Source organism: Ambystoma mexicanum, chromosome 7p (assembly GCF_040938575.1).
Source record: "Ambystoma mexicanum isolate Mex_15411 chromosome 7p, UKY_AmexF1_1, whole genome shotgun sequence".
Lineage (NCBI taxonomy): Eukaryota > Metazoa > Chordata > Amphibia > Caudata > Ambystomatidae > Ambystoma > Ambystoma mexicanum.
Window position 1 is genome coordinate 833,088,584 of NC_090939.1, and position 22,983 is coordinate 833,111,566.

Genomic DNA, 22,983 nt, shown 5'->3' on the forward strand with positions numbered 1-22,983 from the left:
AAAAAGAGGCCCCAGTTGAAGTCAGAGATCTACCCCCAGCTCGTTTCTTTGAAAAACGACTGACCTGAGGGCGTTAGAGGTAGAGGAGTGAAGGGCTCGAGAGTGGAGGTATTTACAGAGAGATAGTTGATGGTATTTTGGACACAGGCCCCAGAAAGCCTTGTGGACAATGCAAAGTGTTTTAAATGTAATCTTTGCATCCATTGGGAGCCAATGAAGGGATTGCAGAGCTGGAGAGATACGATCGCAGGGCTTGAGGCCAAGGACAAGTCTCGCAGTCCTGTTCTGGATTAATTGTAAAGGGCGAAGAGTGGAGGCAGGTAGATTTAGAAAGAGGCTGTTACAGTAGTCCAACCTAGAGAGAATCAGAGCTTGGAGACAATGAGCAAGAGCATGCAGTGAGGTGTTGGATTGACCTGGGTAGAAAATGCAATAATCTGTACTGCTTGTCTGTACTAATAGCTGGAAATGTAACTGATGTGCCCACAATGCATTCAAGTATTAAATCCCCATTGTTGCAAGGTATTGAGACCTCTTTCAACCGTTTTTAGGTTAAAGATCCAAAGTTGTTCCTTTGATGCCATCCTATTTGCTGCCTGTGCAGTATTGTTGTTGACAATTTTCTAAACACAGAACCAGGTAAACTGCTCTACAGTGTGACCCATCTCCACATAATGGAGAACTAATAGCGCACTGAGATTACATGTTCTGATTTTGGATCAGTGTTCATTGATTCGAAGGTGTACCTGTCTTGACGTTTTAGCAATATACAGAATTTGGCAAAGGCACTGAAAGGCATAAATGACATTTCTACTCTTACAGGTGGTAAATGTGTGTAAGTCCCATGTCCGGCCTTCTCAGCAAAAAGATGTTTTTTTTTGTATTTACAAGCCACGCAAGATGTACAAGGATAGTGGCCTATCACTGGGTTTAGATTGGTGTCTCTAACTCTATTAGATTTAATGGAAATTCTGCTGGCTGGAGTAAGTTTCTGTCTTAGATTCTTACTTTTCTCAAACGCAAATAATATTTTTCGTGGTTTTACTTCTGCGACATTGGTAATTCTCCAGTTCTTTAAAATAATAGCCTTAATAGCCTCGCTATGCTGGCAAAAGGTTGACGCACATTCCAACTGATCTTGATCAATAGGTTTAGTTTTTGGACCAAGCAAGTACTCTAGATTTGAAAAACACAAACTTTTTCTGCAGTGTTTGATCAACTTCTTGGGATAACCGTGTTTGCGCAGCCTAGTTACCAAGCATAAAACGTGTTTGTTAAATCTCACGATGTCGGTACAATTGCGGCGTAAACGCAAAAACAACCCATAAGGAAGGTTTTGCACTCAACTTTTAGGATGTTGTCTGTTAAATTATAAAGTGGTGTTTCTTTCACTCGGTTTCCGATAAAGTTCTGTCTGCTAAAAACGCAGACTCATTGAAGATCGACAAATCCAAAAATGGAATTCCAGTACTTGAATAGTTGAATGTAAAGTGTAGATTGGAGTCCACCTGATAAAGCCAGTCCATACAAGATATCAGGGTTTCTACACTGCCCTTCCAAATAAGAAATATGTCATTGATATATCGACAATATAGTTTAATCTGCTTAAGGAAAGGATTGATGTTACTAAGGATACTTTTCACTTCTATTAAAGTCATAAAAATGATCGTCAGATTGGGCGCAAAGGTGCAGCCCATTGCAGTCCCTTGACTTTGCAAGAAAAAAATCTCCTTCAACTTAAAGAAACTGTTCGAGAGTACCAATTTGGCACACATACTCAAGAATTCTGGAGGCACTCATGTGGTAAGGTTTGCCTATCTAGCATGATTTCGAAGCTTCATGTTGCTTTATCTTGCGCTACATTGGTGTAAAGGGCTTCAATATCAAGCGTCACTAGAATTTGCTTACTTGAGTCAAAATCTAGGCCTTCCACTAAGTTGATAACATCCCTGGAATCTAATAGGAATGTAGGAGTAGCCATGGCAATCGGGTTAATGAAGAAATCAATATATTTGGACAACTGTTCAGTAATTGAACCGCAGCCCGATACAATGGGGCGTCCCTGAGGGTTGGAAATATCCTTGTGAACTTTGGGGATGATAGAGAAGAGCAGGATACGTTCTTCCGAATGATTAATGAACTCAAATTCATTGATGGATAAATACCCTTCCAGCTTTTTCACTCAAAGTCAAGATTTTCTTCTTTATTATTGCTGATGGGTCTCTCAGAATTCTTGTATAGTGGCCCGGAATGTCCAGCAATCTTTGAGCTTCCTGGTTATATAATTGCACATGCCAGACCACAATTCTTCCACCCTTGTCCGCTGCTTTTATAACGATGGAAGAATCCCAGCCCAGGGAGTTAACAGCTTGGAATTCAGATAGTTCTAAATTGGGGTAGAAAGCATTTCTCGAGTATTGAACAATTTTATTAAGTTTCCTCAGGAGAATTCTTGAAAACGTGACCAATTCTGGCACGATATCGGAAGAGTTCGGTGTGATAGACGACCGCAAGGCCAACCCTGAAATATTAACTTCAGTGGCAATATAAGTTTTCGGAAAAAATGCTTACTTCGCTGGTAAGAAGTAAAGCACTTAAGGTTTGTGTTGGAACACAAGAGAGGCCGCGTTTGAGAATCAACATTTCTGGCTCCGTAAGAATACGGGAAGACAAAGTGAAAATAGGTAAAACCTCATTTACCACAGGTTGCCCGGCCTTGATGGACCTTTCTGCGGCCTCTGTGACCGCCTCTTGCTGGTTAAGTCTTCATTCCCCGAGTTCTTAGATGAAGTATCTGAAAACGTAACCCGTCTTTTTCTACCTGTACCTCCATTTGAACCTCCATTCAGTTTCCAAAACGATTAAGTGGTCTGCCAAAAATGGATATGCTTGCTCTTTCCTAAAGATGAAAATATCCTTTTTAAGTTTATTTGTCTTTTTTCAATGGTTACAGTTTTAAATTCCAGAAATGATTTCTCAATCTGCTCACGTTTCTTTTTCGCCTCTGTAATCAGTTAATTAGTAAGAAACGCCTTTTCTCATTCAACTAGCGTTTTGTTATTGAGACTCACTCATTGAGCTGTTGTTATAGTCAAAACAAGTAAGTCCTCACCACCTTTAGTGGCCACTTGACTGAAGGCAGTTTTGTATTACATGTCATTTAAGAAATGAAAAGGAATAATCTTCACTTGTAGGCCTTGTGGTATGATGCTAGATTTTAAGTACTCCTTCAACACATGTCCATGCATTTCCATCTGAAACAGATTTTTAACCTAACTAGGGCTCCATTAGAGGTACTATTGTCATTGTTAGACAGCTGTAAGTTTTCAAAAAATGAGGAACCCTCAATAATTCTGCTATTTGTCCCTCCGTAGATGAAAAAGTGTCAGATTCGGCCATAATAACAGCCAACCACCACCATCAGGTGCTCAGGTGTGGCACCAACAAACAAACAATTTGTACAAACAGTTGGCCCCTGAGGAAGGGGGCACGTAAAAAACTCAAAAAATGACATTCACAGCCGAGGGCTGAATAAACTACTATGCTGAAAAACGCAGGAAGACCCTACGCTCTGGAGAAGAGTATTACCATACCAATGTGTACTGAAGAATTAATCAGAGGACTCTATTAAGTTATACCGTATCAAACATATTTATTTCACTTGATACAACATTTGCAAAAATTAATTAATCATGTATGAATCACCACAAAAAAATCACATTAAGGTTTCAGGAAAAACTAAATTTGAAACCTTTCAGGTAACCAAGCTTATTTCTGCAAAGAACAGTTCGCTCATTCATCAGCATACATTCTCATGCACACATCTACATACAAATATACATACACAGAAATGTTTTTATATATAACAAAACATTCAAAAGGCAACATGAAGAAGATTTCAAAATATTCAACATTTTAGGAACATGTCGTCAAATGTTGGAATGGATCTTAATAATAATTTTTGCAATTTGTTGATCAGATCTCCAACAGTCTTCGGTTTCCGATCGGTTTCGACATGTTGGAATTATTCAATCCACGTCTTCATCAGGGATTCCAAATGTGTATTAAAGCAACGTATACACAAATTCACATTAATACAAAAAAAAATAACCAAGGAAAATGAAAAATATAATAGAGAAAGTACTTGGTTAAAAACATCCGCAACCGCCAAATAAAACTAACCCACTTGGTGTATGTGATAAAACTGGTAGTGAATTACAAATCTTGCATGCCTGGATGCACTCATTAATGTTGATGCAGTTCCCCACATTTCTAAAAGCCTATGGGTTGGTGAGACCAAGAAGACCTGTGCCCTGTCGTGAAGGATTGCTGACACCAATGAGGCCCATCTGACACTACACACTAGTGAGAACAAGAGGCATCACATAGGAGATATTTTATGTTGCAAGGGAAAACTGCAAACTCTGGATAATTCTTCAGTACACAAAGGGCACATATTGGCCTTTGTGAAAGAGTTGGATACAAGGGAATAAAAACAATCTTTGTGTGGAATCGTCACACAGAACAGAAAAAAAACAGTGAAAAGTGAAAATAACATTCTAAAAATGATGAAAATAGGGAGTATGGATCAGAAAAGAGGCAGCAATAGGCCCTCATCCTCCTCAGGTCCCAGAAAATTCTATAGATGTGGGGGCAGCTCCCACCTGGCCGACAACTCTAAATTTCACAGTTCCAGGGTACAGTGTAACAAATGTGGGAAAAAGGGAAATTTCACTAAATGCTGCCAGACTATATCCCGCAAAGTGGTGAAGGAGATTTATGAAAACTCTGACTTTGAATGTCTGGGTGAACCCATATCTGACAATGAAGTATGTGGAGTGAGCTGGTCAGTGTGTGAAGTGGGCCCATCCAAAAGTCTAGATGATAAACCCTACTCAATAGTTCTTATCGATGGGGTAGCTGTGAAAATGCTAATTGATTCTGTCTCTGACTACACCATTATCAATAGGGGCACTTGGCAAAGTAAATTCTCCAAAGACAGTTCAAGGCCCTGACATATTAGGGGTAGTGCATATGGTGGTTCAAAAATCACCATGATAGGGAGTTTTGTGGCTAACTTGGAGTGTAAAAACAGAACCACCAAAGCAAATGCTTACATATCGGACAAAGGGCGTTGTTTTTTGGGGTGGTCCCAGCAGAGAGATATGGGTTTGACAATCAAACCCAAGATCCCAGGCTGTGTTGCCACCATTACCTCATCTCCCTAGAGCACTGTGTCTGATCTGTTTGGGGGGAAACATGGATATTTCAAGGGAAGGTGCCACCAAAATCAGACTACAAAAGGTTCCATTCCAATAGATGACAAACTGAGGTGTGTGCCACTTGCCCTAAGGAACAAAGTTTCCAAGGAGATCAAGAGGCTTATTGAAGAAGACATCATTGAATCTGTTGAGGCCGCAGAATGGTATTCCCCAGTGGTAGTAGCTAGAAAACCCAACGTTAGTTCTGGCCCCTGTGTTGACTTAAGAGCATTAAACAAGTGTGTGGTGGTAGATTGGTTTCCCTCACCGAATATTGGGGAACTGGCAGTCTCACGGCGGGTGCTAAAATATTTTCCACTCTTGACCTAGCTTCGGCATACCAACAAATCAATCTCCATCCAGATTCCATGGATCTAACAACCCTCATGACTCATGAAGGCACATGCAAGTTCAATTTGGACTTTTATCTGCTGCTGCTTTCTTTCAAAGAGGGATGAAGGATGATGCCGGTGACATAGCATTTTCTATTATCAGGATGACATTCCTGTTACGGGTTCTGGGTTCTGTGGTTAGTGACCATGACACTAAGCTAAACAATGTATTGGACAGACTGCATAAAGCAGGATTCACCTTATAAAACTCCAAATGCTGCTTTAGAGCCTCTGACATTGATTACTTAGGGTGCTGATTGTTTGGTGGAGGGAGATCACCAGGGGAGGTCTTAGTTAAAGCCATTTTTACAAATGATGCCTCCAAGGATAAGCATGAGGTAATGTAATTCTTAGGAGTGGTTGACTACTACTCGAAGTTCTTGCGAAAAATTGCAGATACATGCATAAACATCAAGGCTGTTTGCAAAAAGGGATGTGTGTTTGAATGGACTGAGGATTGTGATAATGAATTTCAGGATATCAAACACCACATTTCTAATGCCCCATTACTTTCCTCCTTTGATACCTCTAAGGAAACACTCTAAATGACAAATGGCAGTGGGTCTGGCTTGGGTGCAGTCCTCATGCAAAGAGACAAAGATAGTGACCATGTTGTCGCATTTGCCACTAGATCCTTGAAAGATGCCCAATGTAGGTACTTGTTCATTGAGAAAGAAGCATTGTCAGTGGTTTGGTCTATTAAAAAATGTAAGACCTTCCTATGGGGTAGATGTTTTTCAGTTATGTCAGAGCACAAGCTACTGGTGGCAATCTTCACATAAAAATGTTTGGATGGTGTGGCCAGACGTATTATTAATGTGTGACTCTGGTACAAGGACATGAGTTTGACATTAAACATGTTGCTGGAGAAAATAACGTCATAGCAGACTTTCTTCCCCGAAACCCAGTTTGTAGTAGTGATGAAGACATAGATGAACCAATCCAAAAGGTGTTTTGGGTATTTGGGGATTCCATCTCACAAGATGAATGGGATACATCCCTTAGGGAGGACCACGAACTGGGTAAAGTCAAGGAATGTGTGCGGAACAGTTGGTCAGAGTGGACTCCTGACATGGGTTTATGATCCTTTCACAGAATAAGAGATTACCTTGGCATAGTAAACGATCACCTTCTAAGGACTGGTTGTATTGTGCCACCTTTTGGGAAGAGTAAAAAGTGGCTAGAGTTGGCGCACATTGGCCATTTAGGCATTTCTAAAACAAAAGGTAGATTACGCGCTGACTACTAGAGGCCATAGTTATACTCAAATGTGGAAGAAATGATCAAAGTATCTACACTATGTTCATCATCTTACAACGTTCTTAAAAAACATGTGCAACCTCTCAACCGAATACTTTCATGGGATTATGTGGCCCTAGACATTCTGTATCCACTATTATCCAAAGGAGGAATGATAACGTATGTGATAGTCCTCATGGATCTATCTTCAAAATGGGTGGAAGTAACGTGTGTAATTGAGGCTGATTCCAGGGCAGTGGTACAGTTTATGGATAGCATCTTTCAGAGAGAAGGCCTTCCAAAAACAATATTAACGGACAATGCAATCCAATTTACATCTAGACTAATGAACAGCTTTTTGGAGAATATGGGAGTAGAACACCACAAGACGTCCCTTTTCCATCCCTCTTAACAGAAGTGTGGAAAGATTCAACAGGACACTAAGGCAAGAAGTGTACATGTCAATCCAGGCTGGGAAATGTGGAAAGATGCCATAGAAAAACTTAGCGTGCAAATTAGCCCCGCAGACTACCATAGGCTTGATTCCCTTTGAAGTTCTAAATGGAAGAAAGGCTGCCACTTCAGTGTGTCCACCATGGTTAGGGATAATGCTCTACGTGGAATGGGATGAAGAAAGTTTGAGGTAAAGGGTAAGATTGAAAAGTGAAGATGTCAAATGATGACATAATGAAGAATGTAAGGCCAGACTCATGAGGGTCGAGACTGGCGATCAGGTCTGGGTGCGCAGATCATGTGGAGTTTTGAAAGGAGAGAGAAAATATTTGGGACCCTTAAGAGTGGACAAGGTTTTGGATAATGCCATTATGATGGCCGCACATGGAATAAAGGCAGGGTGGCCATAAGACCCATAATGAGTATGCGGCCACCCTGCCTTTATTCCATGTGCGGCCATCATTCAATATAACGGCATTATCCAAATCCCTAGACTTCTCTCCAGCTCCTGCCTGAAGCTTTTGCTTTTCTCTGCACCATATGCTGCGCTTCGCTGGGATTGCCACTGAGAAGGGGACCCTGCCTTGTGGTGCCATGTTTGCATTACAACGACCTGCGCAGTGTCCTTTGGCTTGCTTCTGATTGCCTTGCTGCCCCTGTTTCCACTGCAGCATTTCTGGTCTGTGTGGAGCCCTAATGAGCACTCCTGGTACCTCACACATGCGTTGGCTCCTATGCCAACTCCATGCGCTGCCTTCCTGTTGCCCTGCAAACTTTGCTACCGGCGTGAGTTTACGTTTGAGGCTGCGCTCTTACCTAGGCTGATTGCGTGGATTTTCCCAGGAGCCCATCTTTGCTCTCTGCAGCACCGCACTCTTTAGTGACATCAGTGCCACCGTTCCACTCAAGCGTCACCTTCTTGTAGGTGCCTGATCACCTCACTGTCCTCAGCACTGCCACCTCATCCTTCACAAGCACTTCACTTCTCTGTGCTACGCTCTGTGCCTGTTAACCCTTCACGGGCATATCTCTGTGGATGCTGGACTTGCTCATTGGTAAGCCAGGACCACCTACTGAACTTGTCCCCTTTGCTGCATGCTGCAGAAGATGTTGCGCTCTTTCCGCTGTGTTTGTTTTAAATTCTTTTCCTCATTGTACTTTGATAGAACTTTCTGCTGGCCACTTACGCTACCGGTTCGTTTTCTTTTTAAATATATTTATTAGGTTTTCATCAAAATACATATCCATCACAAAGGTTTCAGTAAATATAACCAACTATGAATAATTGTAACTAACAATATCCTATGTCCGTACAACTATAATACCATCTATCTAAATCTACAATCATACTAGACCTTACAATTTAAAACAACAGCATATTACAATTCCCATGTGAAAAACAGTATATACAAAATACAATATTCCACACATAAACACACAAAACAACACATGAAACAATAAGAAAGGAAAAGAGAAGAAAAAAAAACAATACAAATATGCTTTATTTCATAAAAGATACAAAGCAAACTGAGTAAATTACATTAAAACAAGTTTAAAACCAGAGATAAAAATATTAGAATAAAATAGAAATTTACATTTCATCAACGATTTCAGCGCCAGTTTGTGCCCTTATTTTGAACGCATGTCCTGCTTTTTTTTGACAGCCCAGCACACTAAGGGAGAGTTGCACGAAATTAAAAACATCAGGACGTGGCCCCATTGCCTAAAATGCATTGTGAAAAGTAATGGGAGAAGAGTCTTAGTGCGAAGAGTCCTGCATCTAGGACACAACAACAGAACATCTTGCCCACATAAACATGGTGTGCTGTTCCATTGACAAGTAAAAGCGTCTAGGGGAAGCATGCCAAACTTTGATTTAGTGATTAACGACAGTGAGTGCAGGTTCCTAACATGAGACCGATAGGAGTCCACAAAGTGGGGTCATTCCATAGGTACATAAGTGCAATCCAGAGGAAGCATCACTGCACAATCTTCTTTTAATGATTTTTGGGGACTAAAATAGCATTCTCTTAACAAGAACTTCCAATCTTGCCCTGCAAAGGAAGAATCAGAAAACCAAGAGCCCAAACACATATTACTCAACTCTGACTTTATATATAGTAACCACTCTATTTTGAGTCCAACGTCACTATGTGGTAAATAAAGAAGCAGACCTTGAGTTATGACAGCTGAAGGATTCGTCCATATCGAGCACCAGGGCATTAATTCTTTGCTTCGGATGTAATCTATCCGGTGGCAGGCTCCTAGTTCATCATGCAAAGTATAGCACAGGTTGCAATGTGGCACCCTCAAGAGCCTCTGCAAAAAGGTGTTTTCCGCCCACACCAATGGTCGTGAGTTAGTATACCCCAAAACCACTGCAACATAACTGACCACCTCTGTAGATTTTGCTCTGTAAGGCATCAATGTGGCCTTGATTGGCAAACTCCCAGCGTTCTGGGCAAAACCAGGCCGTGCACCTCAAAAGCAAATCCATATCGCTTGGTCTTGCACATGCTCACCCATCCAAGAGAGCTCGGGTAGGAGACTCCTAAGTAGCGGTAGATGGAGACCCATCGGTTTTCCTGTGTTTGCAAATAATGCTACATTGTGGGATCTTTTCTGACTCCATAACCTTAGATTTTGAGATGTTAACTGAGAGGTCTCTCGCATCCATAAACAAACTAAAGTTTTCGATTACGGATTGTAGCTCTATCGGGTGCAGTCAAGAAGTGATGAAAGAACAGAACATCTTCAACACCACCCAGCTAACGCTCTAGGTCATTAACATATAAACTAAATAGGAAGGGTAACAGGACCGGCCCATGCCATACACCCTCCTAGATCCCAAGGGTGTGGAATTTGCACTTGCATTGCCTAACAATACAGATACCCTGAGATCCATATGCAATACTTTTGCAAGCTGGCTATATTCGGTGGCATTCCCTTCTGAAATGGTCTCTCCCATAATAGTTCCCTGTTTAACCAGGTGAAAGCACTGGACAGGTCCATAAAGGCAAGGGATATCAGCAATGAGCTTGCTGACTATCAGCAGCTGATTTAGTGTCTGTACTGTAATGCTCGGCCTTCACAAAAAAACCCATTGGATGGGAGATAGTGGATAGAATATTTTAGACCAATCAGGATTCTTGAATGTAGAATTTCCTAAACAATTTTTGCGACTGCGTCTAACAGAGAGATGGGGGTATAGCAGCCCGGGTTGCCACAATCATCCTTTTTTGATGACAGGAAGAAAGAATTGAGTTTACCAACTATCAGGGATGACAGAAGCTCTGCTGATGGCATGAAATAGGCATAATAGAATGAGAGACCAAAAAGGTAGGATCATGTCTGTAAACGTCCAGTGGAAAAAAATCTGGACCGGGGCTCTTATGGGGAGCGGCACCCTTCACGGCTATTAAAAGTTCACTCTGACTAAATACCAAACCAGGGGAATGCATGACAGTTACTAAAGAGGGTCGATAGTCTGCTCAGTGGTAGCTCAACAATACAGAGCAGAACAATGGGTAATAAGAGTCTTGCTCCTGTATATTGCAGTTCAGGCGGGATAGGGAGATTTTTCCGCAGCAGAATTGGTCGAAGAAGAATGTATCGAATATTTTTGGACACATTGTAATGCAAATGTATGTCAGGGGTGGGTTTGGGTAATAAAAAAAGTGGGGAGTTTTGGGCGTCTCCCCCCACTTACATTTGCATTGAAATGTCCCAAACAAAAAAATCTCCCTCAACCAATTGTTTTGGCCAAAATCCCACAGAACCGTTCAGGCTCCACGCTGCATTCGTCTGTGATGCGCTTTTCGCCACCATACTCCAGAATGTGGGATAATTGCACAGTCTAAGGGCCTGGGGCAAGGTCTCCCCTGTCTGGCCCGCCAGGCGGTGTCTCCCGACAGATATGGCACTTTCATATTCTTTCCTTCTCAGCACAATTACGGCGTGGTTTCTAGGATGTTCCTGGGTGAAGTCATTGCTTCAATGCACCAACATTCCGGCATGTGGGTAAATGCTTGCTGAAGGGGGAAGCAAAGCTCTAGTGCGTGGTGGGCCGGAGTTTTAGACTTCACCAGATCCTCGTAAAAATGAAAACCTTGCATTACCAACGTACCATCAGGCCTGCAAAACATGCTCTTGGTTTGTAGAAATCTCAGATTTCAATGATGGCAAGAGGTTGTGGGACTTTGGTGGGTCAAATCATGGCAATGTCACAGCAGTTGCTTTGAGTCCTCCAATACCCCTTTGATCTTCAAAGCATTTGGTGATGCATTTGCCCCAGCATTAACTTCCCCCATTTCCCAGTTGGTGCCTGCGTCCCACTGACCACCCACTTGGCAGCTGGGGGAGGGAGGAAAGAAGAGAACACGTTCCAGGCAACACTGCATTGAGTGCATAATCAATTCCATGCCTCAACAGTGGGCTTTGCCTAACAATGTAAGTGAAAGTAAAGGACCTTTGCTGAACCATGAGAGGAAACGAAACGTACACTTACGTGATAGGCCAATTACTTAAAGGAAAGCCCCATTATCCTGAGTCCTAACTTTCTCTTACCACTCTCCTCACTTATGAATGACTGGGACAAGGAAGCTGGCATGATGCAGAGCTTAAGTTTCCCCATAGCAGGCATGAGCAAGTCACCAGTCCTATTTTCTTTGAATTCTAGGAATTGTAGTTTTGTCTTTCCCATTTTAAATTTAGGAATACAATTGCCAAAAATACAAGAGAAACAATACTGAATACCTTTCTCACGCATGACACAGGGAAACGTCAGCACAATGACCGGGTACAACAAACCTTTGGGAACGTTGCTGCGCATGATGTAATGTACTATATGGTATAAGCTAGAGAGCTTAGCAATTTGTGTATATATGGATGTATTCGCAAATGAATATATTCTTGTGCTTTTAAATTGTTTCCATGTTTTTTAATCACCAGGCAAGACAGCTGTAGCCAGATCCAAGCCCAGACCACACTACACAGAGTGCAATGCATGACAATGTAATTCGACCGCCAAGACCTGCAATTCCTATTGAAAGGTACAGTCGAGAGCAATTACAGGAGGTTCGGAGGGAAGGCGCCATTGCGGAGGAGATGGAGACCTGCAAATGACAGGCGGGTACGCTGCCCATGGGCAATCCCTGATGAGAAGCTCGCCACCCTGTCTCAGTCGGACGGGTCCACCATAAAATGTATCCTTTTACTTGGTCCATGGCATGTCATTTCCTCACTTATTGCTGCAGGAATATTTATATATTTACCTACTCCCCACATCTCTCGGCCCACTGGATTTTCAGTTGTTCACTGATCACAACACCCAGTGCCAGCCTAGTGTATGCAGAGCTCTCAAGTGTCCCATTGTCATGCATGAGAAGGCCATCCAATCCTGGTATTTTGTAACCCTTGGATTCTGGGACTCGTAGTTCTTCAGTTTAAGTTGGAGGTAACATGGCTTCCTTAAGTGTCACTTTTCTCAAGGTATTCCATCCAGCAAGAATTGAACAGCATCTGTGTACGATAACAGAGACTAGCATCAATCAGTGTGTATCCATAACTAATCTATGGACTCGGGAGGATAGCTCAGCGCCAACGTGCTTGCCTTGGAAGCAAGACGACACAGAGCAACACCGGTACGATGCCCGGGTCCGCGCTTAGAAACCTCTGGGTATTAAGCGTGTTATAAATATCCTATCATATCATACATAACATGTGTGTCACAAGACTAGGTTGCCACTATAAATTGTCTACATTCCGAGATACTTAAATGATTCTCATTTCTGCTTGGAAGGATTTTGCCTCTCTCACCAATGCTTGTTTTAGAGGCTGATCTTCCTTTACTATGAGAAACAAAAATGGCAGAAGAAATTGCATTTGAAATATTCTGCTAATGCTGCCAAGGGCTTCCATTATTAATGCAAGAACGTACTACGCGTCTCAGTCTTACCTCAGTACTTGAATACATGTTGATATATCGAAATATAGCCATTCTTCTTAATTTTTATGTTTTTACCTACACTCGCAGGTGGGTTTGATTGTTGAACTGCTACTGTGTGATGTGTTCTAGGCGCCATTTTGCGCTACTTAGTGTTTCTTTTTTTATCAGGCACCGCTCTGTGAATTAGGACCGGTTCAACATGTTTCTAGTCAGTGCAGTCACTTTGCACTGCGCTAATGCTCCAAAAATTAGGCCCCCAAGTCCACGCTACTTAGTGCTTTTTAAACAAATTAGGCCCATATAGCGCGGTGCAAAGAGCATTTTTGCAGCACAAACCGACTTTGCTCCTCAAAAATGCACTTTGCACCGCTTTGTGAATTAGGCCTGGTTCTGTGTGGTTGCTGGCAGTGCAAAGTCACTTTGCACCTCGCTAAACGTTCCATGAATTAGGCCCTTCGAATCGTGGAACATTTCCGGTTGTGATATGCAATGTTTTTCTGCGGTGTATGCTTCGCCAAATAGTTTATTGTCCTGCAGTGAGTGATTTGCGCTGCTCTGCGTGCAATATGGACGTTATTGTAAAACTTGAAGCTATTAATTTTCCAAATAGTCTACTTCCACCACCAAACCAGAATGAGCGTGCCTGCCCCTGCGAAGCCCAAAACATTGATCTAGCTGAGAACATTTCGAGTCCAGAGGGAGAGGCTGAGGTATGAGAACTATGTCGTCATCATTTCTGTAGATTCCTCCATTTTATCTTAATAGAATCATTCGGGTGCATTCTGCAGTTGTCAAGATGGTTGGCGGGCATACGGATATCCCGGCATGCTGTGCTATGTGCTTGCATTTTAATGTGCGTATGTAAAATGCTGCACTATCCACGTGAAACCCTATATCTGTTTTGCTTTTTCGACACGTTGGAAAAATAACAACTACTCGAACGCCAGAATGAAGTAAAGGCATTTACTGAAAGTGGGGGCCCCTCGCTGGGATGGCACCACTCCTGCATTCATATGATGAGCCAAACATCTGTCACAGCTGGAGCCCCGCATTACTGGAAATAGGCAGCGCGCCAGGCAGAGCCCGGAAGTAGGCATTTAAAGAAGTATTTATGATTCATTTAAAAGGATAAAATCACGAGATCTGGAGCCATTAATCCTCCCGGAAACGCTTCCCCCAGCGCCAGGGTGGTAATGGACTCCATGCATTTTCGGCTAATTTGTAAATTGCGTCTTTAGTATGGAATAGCTGCGCAGTTGGAAAGCACACGATGCAGATTCTTGTCATAGTCTGACCCCGGGTCATTTGGTAACACGTTGCACAGGAGTTTAATATTTCTTTAAATTAGGAACGTGTCACCACCTGAAAGCCAGCGAGTGTTAATCACATAAGCACTGGTGGTTGTCGCAGGAAGAAAGGAACGGGCGCGAGATTTTTTAAGGCTGGAAAGTAATCTAATCCCTTCTTACCTGCATTCGAGCAGATGACGCCTTGCGAGTTCCGGCACAGTTCGTTGCTCTTCTTCCGTGTCAGGTCACACGCCGCCGGATACTGGCACGCTTCGCCGTACCAGCCTTTGGCGCACTTGCATATCCCACAATCACACTTTCCGTGACCTGAAAATGAACCAGACAGAAGAGGTCAGTGTCGGCATGACTATTTTGTAGGTGCGCAGAGCAGGCTGCAGAAGCTCTACAGAATCACTACCCAAAGTATTTTATTTTATTTGGCAGTTTTGCACAGCGCTACCCTCCACCTTCAGATAGCTTGAAAGCGCTATGAGGAGAGCAAGGTGTCATCAAAAGGAGAAAAAGTCACAGACAGCGAATATATGTACATAGTAGCTGCCACGAGCCTAACTCAGAGAACTTGATGTACGAAATGCCATTTACAAGCCCTGCTTAATATCCCTCAAAGCGTGTCCACTGTACAACACACTGATGAGTCCCAAATAAAATCGTGCCCAGGATTTGTGAGCATCTTTGGCAGATGACCTGCTAAAGAGACATTTACAGTGCCACTTCCTTCAGAAGATTGCATTATCGTGAACTTTGGTAATGCCATCACAAGGCCCTTGACCCCTGATGACATCACAGCAAGTGATGTCATTTGACCCCACCCGAAGTGATATCGCGGGAAGCGATGGAACACAACCTTTCACCCGTTGACAAAACAGGAAGTGGCATAACATAGCATTGTACACTACGAAAACTATGGTTATGATATCACTATAATGTGATGTACATTTCATGTAAGAATGGATCACCATATGTATTGTTAAAATCAGTGTGTATAGGCCCATATTACCAAATTACTGTGAAGGCAAGCAGACGTCCATGACCAAATGATAATGATGTGTTATTATATAGCACTTATACTTAAGCGCTTTATATAGAAATAATTTACACCCAATATCACCCAACCTGTATTGGTACTCATTTATCGACCTCAGAAGGATGAAAGGCTGAGTTGAGGCGTTTAAGAACAGACTAAATCAGTGACTCACCCCCAGAAGTGTGCCTGAAATAAACCTTTAATGAGTCTAGCAATTATTGTATAGAATTCCAGAAAGGCACATTATTTGGTATTCCTATTCTTTCTTATTTAGGGTCACTGCTGAAAGTGTTAAACTTGTGGTCCTCCTGTTCTTTTTCTTTTTTTTTTTAAGGGGCCTGAACAAGAAAGCCAGCCACTCCAGAAGTAAAGAGCCACATGGTGCTGGCCACAGCCGAGGAGCTTGCATTACAAAAAAAAAATACGTTTTTTTTTCAGAGGTCCTAAGGGAGACCACAGAGGTCGCAAGGGAGACCGCAAAGGTCGCTGTTGCGACCTCTGGTGACCCCTTAATGACGTCCCTGGGTTCCACAGAGTGCACAGCCAGGCTCTCTGTTCCTAGGTGCTTTGGAGAAATCCCCTGGTAATCTGACTCAGCGAATGAGGTCCAGCAGCTAGGTTGCAAATTTGGAACCTGGCATCCTATACCAACTCCGACCCGTGAAACAACGATTTATGGGATTCTGGGCAGATCAATTTCACTTCCTTGGTTTAAACTGAATGCGTGGGATGTTAAATGCCTAAAAGTCGTGACTGTTGTGGTCTTCCAATTACAAGGAACTCAGTCCCCATCAAACCATCACCTGCTGGTTTCAGCGATCTAGCTCCCATTGGACACCACCTAGCTAACTATTCTACATACTGCACCGCGCGGTTGCGCAGCTCCTCCCACACTAGCCTGTCATCCGCAAAGGACCATTTGGGGTTAGGTGAAGACTTTGCCAAATATGAAAACAATCCACTGGGAATTTGTTTTTGGCACGGTTTTACTATTGATTATTTGTGGAACTGTTCCTATGCTAGTTGATAAGGGCTTTGGTTCAATGGCATTATCAAGTAGCAGGCCACAGCCTCTGGAGTGCAGGGTGGGCAGGGTCGTGTGAAGACCTGCCCCAGCCTCACACCTGGCAAGTCACTGCATTGCCTTATTTAAAGATATGGACTATTGTGGGGTCCTGGATGGGAAATCCTGACACACAGCTGTCTAACCTTGGTTTTCATGGCCATGCACTGCACTGCTCTGGAGTGAGTGCTTACCGTGGAGCTTGCATACCAACGTGTTGGTGCCATTCTTCACTCCCAAGACACACACCAGGGTTCTCTGGAATAATGTTATTATACTCTAGTGCAACAAAACAGGCTGAGCTGAATTCTTCATTGAGATTTACTCTGGCCCTATAATAATTGCCATTGATTATGTCTTTTAATTGCATCTTTAGAGCCCACCCCGTCAAGTTATGCATCTTTTTTTATTATTAAGTGTGCTATAGTTAATAACTTTCCATACAATTCATACAAATATTCAAATGTCATACACCACATATAAAAAAAGGAAACAAACGTCAATTATCATAACCATCGTAAAATTCATATTAATACATTTCATTGATAAGATCATGCTTATCCAATCTACACTTACAATATATTCATGAATTCTTCATCCACAATTTTAGAAATTTCTCGCCAAAAAGTCATGACCACGATAATTAATGACTGTTGGATACCCATGAGACATCTACCCCAGAACATATCTGTCTCCAGTGCCCCATATGGGAATACAAAGCCACCCAGTAATACCCTTCTCTTCGTCTCAAGCCGTTTGCATTGGGTATGAAGGTGCCTGGCAGTTTCCTGGGCATTTTCCATTCTGCACAACCTGCAATGTCGCTGCGCAAGCGAAATCTTTAAGTGCAACCCTTTTAACGCCAGGCATGGTAGGAGGTTGAATCGTAAAAACATACATTCCCGTCTTAACACAGGGCTTGGAAATTTCCGTAAATAAGGTTGTATTTCTCCCACTACTAGGTCCTGAGTTAGCGTTTATGTCTTCAATTTTAATAGACTTTCACATCAGTCCCAAACGCTAGCTTTTGACTATAGCTGCTTATATAGTCCAATGCAAGGTTGTCCAACTCCAGCCTCGAGGGCTGGATCCATGTCAGAATTTTCTTATATCCCTCACTAATATTGATGAGATAAATGTGCATACAGTGATTCTAAATGTATGCGCATTTTGCTCATGAGCATTAATGAGGGATATCCGGAAACCCATCAGGTTTCCGGCCCTTGAGGCCTCGAGTCGGACTACCCTGGTGTAATGATATCCTGTTCCCTATTAGCAACTCAGTCTATACTTTCCAGAATGTCATTGCACTTGGCTCCAAAATGCTTTAAGAGTCCATTTTGCTTTTTGTCCTGTTCCCTCCATAATAAATCGTGCATAGTTATTTGACTCGCCGAGCCGCCGTAATCATTTTTAGATCGAGGCCGCAGCATCCTAATTTCCACATTTTATATAAGGAAATAAGACCAAGCTCCAGCCAGATTGTACTCACAGGGACACGTTTGGAAACGCACAATATTCTTCTTAGAATAGCCCCTTCCAAGCCTGTTATTTTTCACTGGGTCAAGATGATCGTATGCTTCCAGACCATAAATTTGTCAGTACGATGCATTGTTTGAATACCAAGACCTAAAAAGCCTGCCTGTGAGTTCCCGAAATGCCCAACGGCACACAGCTTTCTCAAGGCCTTCAGTTTTAAATGCTCATACAAATCTGCATCACATTTTTTTGCAATTATATCATTCTGGTACCCTTTAAATTTTGTCGTTATTAAAAAATATTTCACTTTTGATCTTTTTTTGTTTTAGTCCTAAAATATATATATATTTTTTAATTAAATGTGTAACTAGGTCCTTGAGACTAGAGTACTCGCTAAGTGCCAGGAGAGATCGATGCAAGTCCACCCAAGCATCCTTTATCATTTGTAAAGATGCTTGCAGTTTAACACACTCGCATCTTTTTCATGTATCCACATATTATTTCTGCATTTAATTATGCAGCACTTTTTATTATTTCAACAGTAAATTGGAAAATATTTTCACATGGGGTGGTTCAAAGTAGCTACTCTTGAAGCGCACAAGAAATTGTGAATGAGTTCATGTTTGGATAAAACTTGTGAGGTGGCTGGAGTTCTGGTAATGTCTAGGATCTATTGGAAATCAAATTTCAAATTTCATCTTTTTTCAGGGTGAAAAACACCCCATAAAAGAGCAGACAATAAAAATCATCAGATAAAATATGTATAAGAAAGATGCTCCATATTGTACAATATGATTTTATGATACCCTCAAGCACATCTTAGCGTTATGCCATAAAAACAGTTTGAATATACTTCCTCTGCAACCCCCAGGATTTAACGCCACCATTGACATGGACAAGGGACTATGTCCCTTTTCGGATGACGGTGGCCATGTAAAACATGTTCCATAAATGGACGCCGTCACCTGAAAAGGGACATAGTCCCTTTTCTATTTTGATGGCAGGCACCAGACGAGAGGAGCATGCGGGACCGGCGTGCAAGGCTCAGGTGCTACAGGGAAGTTGGGGTGGGGAGAAGGGGATTTGAGTTTTTCTAACATGGGGAGGCAACGGGGAGAGACTCCCCGTTGCCTCACCACATTACAAAAAAAAGAAGAAAATGTGCCACCTGGGATGGGGCCTCGGGTGGCTCAAACAGCAGACAGGATTGTGTATTCTCGCCTGCTGTTCACGCCACCTGATTGGCTGAGCTCCCTTCCCTGGGTGCAAACACAAATTAATCCAGTCACTAATAAAAACAAAATAAAATGGGGACTGAAATAACCAAGGTAAGTATGAACATCACAAATTAAAAGCGCTGGAAGCCATCCTGGGAGTTCACATGCAAGGGTTAACACCCAGTTAGTCTTAAACGGGGATTCCCTTGTGTGGTAATCCTTAGAATGAAGCAGTACTGCTCCACTTACAAGGCAAACTCTAGAAAGGTGGGACTAAGGTTTAAGAACAAGGGGTATCATGTTTAGGTCATCCAGGATCACTATTGAAAAGCTCATTCAAGGAACAGTAGCATGCTCCCACACCGAAATGAACAGCATCGACCAGCAAGGAAAAGCAGCGGCCCACAGTATAAACTGCATGCAGCACTCGACAGAAAGGTCCTTATGGAGCATTCATGTGTTCATTCATTTTTTTTATTGGCATTTTCGATAATAACAAACAGGAACATCCCCCCTCCTCAGCCCCACTTTCCTCCACCCCACTTTCCCAGCAGTACATGGTTCAAATTACATTCTTTGATGAATCAAGCAATTCCCAAGATTCGAAGTTTCTGAGGGCAACAGGAAATATTGTAATCACTTTGAAGAAAATCCAGCACCATGTCCCAGTCATTGGTAAATTTGGATTGTTCTTCATTTATGGAGTACATAATACATTTGAGTGCCACAAAATTCCAAACCTGAACAAACCTTTCTGTAATGTGTGGCGAGTTCCTTGATCTCCAGTTTTGAGCCACCAAGAATAAGGCCGCTAGCTGCATGATGAAAAAGGCTTTGCACTTTTGCTTGGAGCTGTGCCTCAAATCTTCTTCAACAAAAACCAGTAGACATGATCTAAGAGTTCTGGGCCCTGGCAGACCCAACATTTGTGTCATATGGTTATTTACTTCTTCCCAATAGTTTCTTAACACTGGTCAGCTCCACCAAATATGCACCCAGCCCCCAATCGCTCCACATTCACGCCAACACCTATCTGAGACAGACGGTCTCATATTATGTAAGTGGGGTGGTGTATAGTGCCATTGAATCAACACCTTATACCAGACTTCCCTAACTTGGGTGAACATAGTGAATTTGGGTATGTTCTTCCATAAGGCATCCCAATAAACTTCCAATAGCGGCTCCCCTAGGGTCAGATGCCAACGCTGTTTATTTCAAAAGAGGTGTGGGGGTGATGTCAGCCATGATTTTGTATAAATCGGAGATAAGGGCTATATTACCTGCACTGGAGGATACACATTTTTCTAACGGGGTTGGATCTCTAACTGCAGCTTTCTTATTTGGGGGAGCCAATATCCAGTGCCTAACCTGAAAGTACTGGAATCGGGCAGATTCGTGGAGCCCCAGTTCTAGCCTACATTGTATAGAGGATGTAGGCTCCTTACCCTGAAACATGTCTCGTAGTTTAATACAGCCAGCCCATTCCCAATTTACAACTTTGTGGGGTTCAAGGCCTGGGGTGAATTGTGGATTGTGAAACAGAGGTGTGAAGGTGAAGGGAAGGTTGTGAGGCGATATTTCTTAACTGCTGTGTCCTAAACATCCTCAACTAATCTCTTGATAAAACTTTTAAGTATGTTGGGGGGCCGATCCTGTTTTGGCAGCCACACCATGTCCCCAAGCTGAGACCCATCTAGCACCCTCTCCATCTGAACCCTTCTTTTCCCTGTATTTTCCACACACCAGTACTTCATGACCCGGATGTGTGTAGCGTGATAATATTTCAAGAAGTTCGGAAGACCTAAACCCCCCCTGGCCATAGGAAACATTAAAGTGCTCAAGGCTACCCGTGGGGATATATTATTCCATACAAATTAAGTAATCGCCCTATTCAGTTTTTGAAAGAAGGAGGGGGAACCCGGATTGGTTGTTCCTGAAACACATATAGGATCCTAGGCAGAGTGACCATTTTTACAGAATTGATTTTACCCAACCAAGAGACCGAGAGCAGGCCCCATTTTAACAACTGGCCCTTGATTTCTTTTAGCAACGAGGGATAGTTGGCATTATATAACCCTTCTAATGTGGGTGGTATAGTTACACCATTCAACTTAATCCCTGCCTGAGCACACCCAAATTGAATATATGAGCATAAACACTGTAGCTCATTGGCAGGGAGGAATACGTATAAAATTTCTGATTTGATAATGTTTATTTTTAAGCGTACAACTAACCCAAACTTTGCCAGTTCTTGTACTGACGTTTGCAAATAGAGGGAGGATTCAACGCTATGAGCAGCATGTCATCTGCATATGCCATTATTTTATGTGTGACGCAACCGAAGTCTATCCCGTGAATGGTGTCCGTCTGTTTAATCTTGGCAAGAAGTGGTTCTAAATGTACAGTATATAGAAGCGGAGAAAGTGGGCACCCTTGTTTGGCCCCGCGTTGTAGAGCAATGGGGGAAGATAATTGGACATTGATGAGTAGTCTGGCACTGGGTTGAATATAATTTGCCTGTATTTTATTTATAGATTTTTGGCCGAATCCCATCTTTGCCAACGTCTGAAAAAGAAACGACCACTTGACCCGGTCAAATGTTTTCTCAGCATCTAACTATAGGAGAACCGCTGGTATGGATTTATTTTCCAGAAATTGGCATATTCTCCTGATGTTGTTATAGGTATGAGGTTGTTTTATAAAACCAGATTGGTCCAGATGTATTAGTGAGGGGAGAAGATCTTCCATTCTCTTAGCGAATATCTTAGTGTACTTTTTTGCATCCAAATTTAGTAAAGCTATTGGGTGGTATGACCCGCAACTACTCTGATCTTTGCCAGGCTTGGGAAATAATATAATTTTTGCTTCCTCCAAAGTGGGTTAGACACAATCCGAGTGTGCAAAGGAATTATATAGGTGGGATAGTCTGGGCACAAGTATGTTCCGGAAGGTTTTTATAAAACTTGTCTGGATATCCATCCAGGCCTGGTGATTTGTTTAATGGAAGATTACATATGACCCTGAGAACATCATCCTGGGTAATATCTCCTTCAAGCAGATCCCAATCGGCGGGAGTCAACCGGGGAAGGATAACTACATCTAAGTATGCTTTTTGGGATAGTGGGTCCAGAAGTTCTGACTGATACAAGTGTGAATTGAACGTGTGGAATTGTGTGAAAATGTGGGGGGTCTCAGTAACTATCTCGCCTTAGGGGAGTCGGATCCATAGTATAGTTTGAGCTGTCATTTTTTGCTTGAGTTGTCTAGCTAGGAGACGGTCTGTCTTTTATATAGTATTTTTGTTCAACCTACAGCAGGGATTTCCCGCTTTTTTAGTTTGAAATGGGTTTAACCTGCCTGCCACCATTCTAAAAGCTTTTTGTGCAGATTGCCCCGTATTTGGTTCCATATTCTTAATTGCGCATCGTAAGTCTTCCTCTAACTCTATTTCAAAGCCCTTTTCTGTTTATGTCTAATAGCCCCGTCAGCTATCAAAACTCCCTGTAAAGTAGCTTTGAAGGCTTCCCATGTCACATTCACCCTGGTCTCCCCAACTGGGTTGAGGTAAAAAAAAAACCTCCCCTATTTTCTCTTCAAT

At 42.4% G+C, this 22,983-nt stretch overlaps 1 protein-coding gene across 1 annotated transcript in view; it reads right to left on the minus strand.

Annotated features, from left to right (window-relative positions):
- The window catches only part of ITGBL1 (integrin subunit beta like 1), a 1,421,787-nt gene that overhangs the window by 731,756 nt on the left and 667,048 nt on the right, over nt 1–22,983 (minus strand). Inside the window, exon 3 of the mRNA XM_069637000.1 lies at nt 14,762–14,908. Coding sequence (XP_069493101.1) covers nt 14,762–14,908 — 147 coding nt within the window. The remainder of the gene's footprint in view (nt 1–14,761; nt 14,909–22,983) is intronic.